Source organism: Anopheles coustani, chromosome 3 (genome assembly GCF_943734705.1).
Source record: "Anopheles coustani chromosome 3, idAnoCousDA_361_x.2, whole genome shotgun sequence".
Taxonomy (NCBI): Eukaryota; Metazoa; Arthropoda; class Insecta; order Diptera; family Culicidae; genus Anopheles; species Anopheles coustani.
The window spans coordinates 92277777-92284532 of NC_071288.1; the positions used below are offsets into that span (position 1 = coordinate 92277777).

Sequence of the window (6756 nt, forward strand, 5' to 3'; positions counted from 1 at the left end):
AATCTGCAGCCTTTTTTTCGTGCCTCAGGACATATAAAATAGCCCCGCGATCCGCAGTCGATCATCAGAAGTGTTGTAGAACCAAGCTGTTAAGCATTTAGTGTCCCTTCGCCATGAAGGCTTTCGTGTGTGTTGTGCTGTTGTTTGTTCTTTTCTCATTCGGAACCACCTCGGAGTCCGATAGATATGGAGATTTGTTTTTGGGTAAACTTTTCTTTCGGCCAAATACACCACCGCAAGGTCCAAGTGCGAAGATGGAAATCGAAAGTCATGAAGAGAAACTGGACGAAATTGAACAATCATTCAAGGTAAGAACATATTTAAATGACAAAAGTTGTTCAAATTAAAGAATCAACGGTTTGGTTTGACTTTGCTGCAGGAGGTGCAAGAAAAGTTGTTGGAATTGGAGAAGAGCGTAAAGAAAAGAGACGACTTGCTGCAGTCGATAGAAGGCACTATGAAGGTAAATTATATATTATTCTTCACTAAAAATATGTCCAAAACCAATAATTGAAATATTTGACTACTTACAGCAAGTGGAAGATTCTATGACCGGTAGATATGAAACGCTGCAAGACAAGCTTGCGGAATTAGAGCAGAATCATACTCTTGCTAAGGATGACGTTTTGCAGAAGTTGATGGAACGTCCGACTCAGGAAAAGTATGACAGTCTACAGAGCACGTTGATGGAACTTCAGAACAACATTACAGCAAAGGACGGTTCCCTGCAGGAGATCGAGCGTTCTATTAAGGTAAGTACATTGATTTGCGTTTTGATCTTATCCATCGAATTGCACATATGTGCGTAAGAAAATGTTGGAATGAAAAAAGTTGTTCAAATTAAAGAGCTAACGACTTGAACTGTCTTTGCTGCAGGAGGTGCAACTGTCTGCACAAGAAAATGAGTTGGAATTTCAGAAGAGCTTAAAGAAAACGGACGATTCTATTAAGGTAAGCCATTTGGATGCACACAATATTAGAGCAAAATAAATAGTTTAATGGATTTACTGTTTGCAGCAAGTGAAAGATTCTTTGGCCGGTAGATATGTGACACTGCAAGACAAGCTTGCTGAATTAGAGCAGAATCATACTCTCACTAAGGATGACATTTTGCAGAAGTTGATGGAGCGTCCAACTCAGGAAAAGTATGACAATCTACAGAGCACGTTGATGGAACTTCAGAACAACATTACAGCAAGGGACGGCTCCCTGCAGGAGATCGAGCGATCTATTAAGGTATAAAATTAATTTTGCAATATGATTGTAGTCATTGAGTTGTGTACATGTATTGTAACATCTGTTGAAGAACTGATTTACAGTTAGAATTTATTTTATCTAGGAACTTGAACGCAATGTGAACGAGCGAGATGAAACTCAGAATGGTAAACTGATTGAAATCAGAAAACAAATGCAGGCAAAGGAAAATACCCTGCAGGAGATGATGCGGAACATGACCATATTAGTAGACCATTCGAAGGTTAAACTTGAAGAGCTAGAAGCTAACCTCAACGAGCTGCAAAATGAAACCGAAAGTATCATAAACCACAGCTTTCCTAGGTCATGCAAGGACGTGTCATCAAACAAATCTGGTTCTTACGAGATCTATCTTGGGAATGGTCAATTTAAAACGGTATTTTGTGAACAGACCGCATTCGGCGGCGGCTGGATTGTATTCCAGTATCGCTTCAACGGGAAAGTTGATTTCTACCGAACCTGGAATGAGTATCGCGATGGCTTTGGAACAATTGACGGGGAGTTTTGGTTAGGTTTGAAGTATCTTCACCAGCTGACCTCAACCCGGAAGCACGAGCTTATGGTGGAAGTGAAAGACTATTACGGAAACTACGGCTATGCAAAGTATGATCACTTCGAGATTGGCAGTGAAGCGGAAAAGTTCATCCTAAAGGTTGGAAATTATAGTGGAACGGCTGGAGACTCAATGATTTACGATCGGGGCATGAAGTTCACTACTAAGGATAGCGATAATGATAAAGATAGTAGTGTTCAATGTGCCAAGGCTCGTTACGGAGCTTGGTGGTACCACAGCTGCACCAATGCCAACCTCAACGGACCGTATGGAAACATATCACGTGATGGAGAGAAGGTGATGTACTGGTTCCATTTAAAAAATGACCGTCGCGCTATGGTATACTCCAGAATGATGCTTCGTGAAATCGATTAAAAATGGTTTCAATAAAACGAGTTACGCTCAACCGATTGATGATAACATGTGTTGTAAGTTTTTCATTCAATCAGAAGGTGATATCATTTATCACGATTCAAAACCTCTACTATGCAAGTGGTTGGCCCAAAATGGCACAAGAGGTGACCCATACTTCGTCAATCAAATTCAAATAAAACCCCTTTGCGTATAAAAATGTCACACATGTTATTTACCTTTCTTGTGTCCAACTTTGGGAGGCTAAATTCCGAATCACTTCGATTGTTTCACATGGTGTATCACAAATAAAAACAAAACCTAATTTACTTCTGGACGTTTCGTGTCATGGTGGTGGTTCTATAAAAGTAAGTATTTTTTTTCTTTCTTGATTCTATTAATTTTGAGCTATTCCAAATGACCATTGAGTCAGGATTTCATGAAATGGAGGTAAAATGTTGAAATGCATCCAGGGAGGAGTTCATCAGTAAAACTATATTAGTAGTTGATTAAAATTAGTTCAAATAATTCAAACACACAAGTTCTTCAAGCTTCAAATACTAAAAACAATAGAAAAAAAATGAAAAAATCCAGCCTTTCAAGCTTTCAACCGGATTGTTCTAATCTGTAAATTCATAGCCCAAAACAAAATCGGCAAACGACACACCATCAATTGAAACCCATTAAAGTTGTCGATACGATTCTACTGCAGAAGAAAAAAAGGAAGGTAAGCTCTTATTTTACAATTCCAAACGAATTTCCCAAACAATTAAGTTCTTTCTTTCTTTTATAAATATTTGATCGTTGCATAATCGTTTCCAGGTCGTGCAAAAGTCATTTATCTTTCAGTACGTCCGATCGTATATCTAATTCCGTTCCGTTCAAAGTTCGCTGTAATCAGCTTCCCCGCACGATCCATAAGAAGTTGCACAAACATCATTGGAAACATACTCAAACACATAAACAATAAACCAAATTCAGTTTCAACGATGCTTGTTGATAACAACCGCAAGAACCGCAAAATACCGTGGGAAATTGCACTATCAAGAATGGCGCCAATTTTGGCTACATTATGCGACGACACTTCCCAAAACAAATGGTTATCAAAATCTGCTGCCCTTTTTTCTCACGCCTCAGGACATATAAAATAGCCCCGCGATCCGCAGTCGATCATCAGAAGTGTTGTAGAACCAAGCTGTTAAGCATTTAGTGTCCCTTCGCCATGAAGGCTCTTGTGTGTGTAGTGCTGTTGTTTGTTCTTTTCTCATCCGTGACCACCTCGGATTCCGATAGATATGGTGTAGATTTGTTTATGAGTAAACTTTTCTTTCGGCAAAATGGACCACCGGAAATCCCAAGTGCTAAGGCGGAAATCGACAGTCATGGAGAGAAACTGAACGAATCATTGAAGGTAAAAATATGTTGCAAAGTGAAAAATTGTTCAAATTAAAGAATCAACAGCTTGGTTTGACTTTGCTGCAGGAGGTGCAAGAAAAGTTGTTGGAATTGGAGAACAGCTTAAAGAAAAGAGACGACTTGCTGCAGTCGATGGAACGCTCTATGAAGGTAAATTATAAATTATTCTTCACTTCAAATATGTCCAAAACCAATTATTCAATTGCTTTACTATTTGCAGCAAGTGGAAGATTCTATGACCAGCAGATATGAAACGCTGCAAGACAAGCTTGCTGAGTTAGAACTCAATCAAACCTCTATTAATGACTCTCTTCAAGAGTCAGTGGAAAGTTCTGTTCAAGCGCATTATGAAAGTGTACAGAGCACGTTGATGGAATTGGAAAGCAATGTAACGGCCAAGGACGACTCCTTGCAGGAAATCGAGCGTTCTATTAAGGTAAAAACATTAATTTTGCATTATAATTTTAGCCATTGAATGTATATATGTAACATCCGTTGAAGAACTGATTTACAGTTGTGATTTATTTTTTCTAGGAACTTAAACGCAATGAGAAGGAGCGAGAAGAATCTCAGAAAGGTGAATTGATTGAAATAAAAAAACAAATCCAGGCAAAGGACAATACCCTGCAGCAGATGATGCGGAACATGACCAGGTTGGAAGAACAATCGAAGGTAAAACATGACGAGCTAGAAGCTAACTTCAAAAAGCTGCAAAATGAAACCGAATACATCAAGAACTACAGTATTCCTAGCTCATGCAAGAGTATATCATCAAAACAAACTGGTTCTTATGCCATCCATCTTGGGAATGGTCAATTTAAAACAGTATATTGTGAGCAGGTCGCATTCGGCGGTGGCTGGATTGTATTCCAGTATCGCTTTAACGGGCAAGTTGATTTCTACCGAACCTGGGATGAGTATCGCGATGGCTTTGGCACAATTGACGGTGAGTTTTGGTTAGGTTTGAAGTATCTTCATCAGCTGACCTCAACCCGGAAGCACGAGCTTATGGTGGAAGTGAAAGACTATGATGGAAACTACGGCTATGCAAAGTATGACCACTTCGAGATTGGCAGTGAAGCGGAAAAGTTCGTCCTGAAGATTGGAAATTATAGTGGAACGGTTGGAGATTCAATGGCTTGGAATCAGGGCATGAAGTTCACTACTAAGGATAGCGATAATGATAACGATAGTAGTGTTCAATGTGCCGAGGCTCGTAACGGGGCTTGGTGGTATAATGGATGCGGCAATGCCAACCTCAACGGACCGTATGGAAACTTATCAAGTCAAAAAGCGATGTATTGGTGGCATTTTAAAAATGACCAGCGCGGCATGGCTTACAGCAGAATGATGCTTCGTGAAATCAATTAAAAATTGATCCAATAAAATGAGTTACTCACAACCGATTGATAATAACATGTGTTTACAACGGTTTTCATTGTCCCCAAATGGCACAAGAGCCATGCCCTCTTCTTCGTCAATCGAATTCAATCAAATGTTATTTACCTTTCTCGTATACAACTTTTAGACGCTAAATTCCGATTTGCTTCGATTGTTTCACTGGGTGAATAGCAATGACAGGAAGAAAGGTTGATATTAAACTTGTTCGCAGTTCATATTGTTTGAACATCAGCAGTTCGTTTCAAAACGTAACGTTTCCCGAACCAACTCACGAGGTCAGTTCATTTGTTTTTAACTCCTTCGAAGGCACATTTGGCCATCCATCGTCGAACGGTCGAACGGATAATGTGTCGATTGCAAGCGAATGAGCTCTCGCTGTGCGTCGGTCGTCATGTTTTGCTAATGAGACGTCACCGCGGCCATCCATATCGACACCGAAGCGGACGAACATGGCTTCCCGCTGCCCAAATGGTGCACCGGACAGCAGTTGAACGACAGTTGAAAGTAATAATAACAGCGCAACGACGATTATTGTTAAATCGTTCGGATTGAAAGCCGCCGATCGAAACGTCGAACGCTGCAGGACTTCCGCAAGGACTCGGGAGCGTCATTGTGCGATCGAGAATACTTTACGACTCACCGATGCAAACCGATCCTAATGGCGCACCGGTAGCCGGAATAGGAATTGGAAATTCCGAGCTTCCCATAGCATTTCTCCCTTCCTTCCTTCCCATCCTTTCTTCCGTCCACAAAGACCTGCCGAGTTCGTGCTCATAATGATTATTATTTTATGTTTATTATTTTATGCGCCACTGCGTGTACGCAATCGAAACGCCATAAAACAAGCAATACGACTGCGGCCGGCTTAAGGTGGCACGCAAGGGTGGGGTGGGGAAAAGGAAAAAAAACGAACAACAGAAAACGCCATCCGCCGATCGCAAATGTGCAGCCCGTAATGGCGAATGGTTTCGGTTTCGGGCTCCCGCGGATGGCGCACAACAACCGGACGGGTCGCATCCATTCCGATGCAATGCGATGCATTTCCATTTCCAGTAACAACGGTTCGGGCTTGGATGAGCAGCCCCCGGAATGGCACCGGGAATGTCATTATGCATCGCCGTTCGAGCGGGAATCGGCACAAAAGAATCGACCCCAAAGGGGGGGGGACTGCAACGGCCGTTGTTTATTCTATTGCGCTGCGTAACTGTTGCATGTGAGATGCTGCTAATGTTACCGTTGCCGCTGCACAGCGCTACAGAGTTGCAAGCGCGACCATTTTCTCATCTCTTTCGTTTTCTAGAGACAACATTTGCGAGTGATCGATGCCTGAATAAAACATAAGTGGCCCTGCGATCCTAGGAGAATTGTTGGAATGACTAATTAGAGGGTTAGGAACACAGTCAACAATCAAACGGTAGCGCTAACTGTACTCGTTTTGTTGTGCTTAAATTGGCTATGGTCCTTGTTCCTTTTTCAGTCTGGACAGTCTTATTTCTGTTGGCAAGTTGCCTAAGGCGAGTGATTCTAGAGTCAAGGTTTAGAGAAAAATATCTATTTCAAAACGAAAAATTTAAACAAGAAAACATAATAAAAAAACAAGATTGGGGAAACAAAAATGGCGTAAATAAAAACAATAGAAAAATGCAAACAAATTACTAACTCGAGTATAAAAGCGTAACGAAGATAAAATAAACAAGGTAAAAAGGCACAACTTATAACAAACACATAAAAAAAAAGTAAAAATGTTTGAACAACATGTAAACAGAAAAGAAAACCTTTTT

General features: G+C 40.8%; 2 protein-coding genes across 2 annotated transcripts; both read left to right on the plus strand.

Moving 5' to 3' along the window:
- Window positions 1-254: 254 nt before the first annotated feature.
- LOC131269498 (angiopoietin-related protein 7-like) lies at window positions 255-2182 on the plus strand. Its single transcript, XM_058271881.1, has 6 exons — window positions 255-308; window positions 380-463; window positions 534-752; window positions 877-951; window positions 1018-1236; window positions 1340-2182. Exons 1-6 carry the CDS (start codon window positions 255-257, stop codon window positions 2180-2182), a joined length of 1494 nt encoding a protein of 497 aa, XP_058127864.1.
- Window positions 2183-3577: 1395 nt separating this feature from the next.
- LOC131269504 (fibrinogen-like protein A) lies at window positions 3578-4945 on the plus strand. The gene is made up of 3 exons (XM_058271896.1): window positions 3578-3724; window positions 3795-4010; window positions 4109-4945. The coding sequence occupies exons 1-3, from the start codon at window positions 3578-3580 to the stop codon at window positions 4943-4945; spliced, it is 1200 nt and encodes a 399-aa protein (XP_058127879.1).
- Window positions 4946-6756: the final 1811 nt, after the last annotated feature.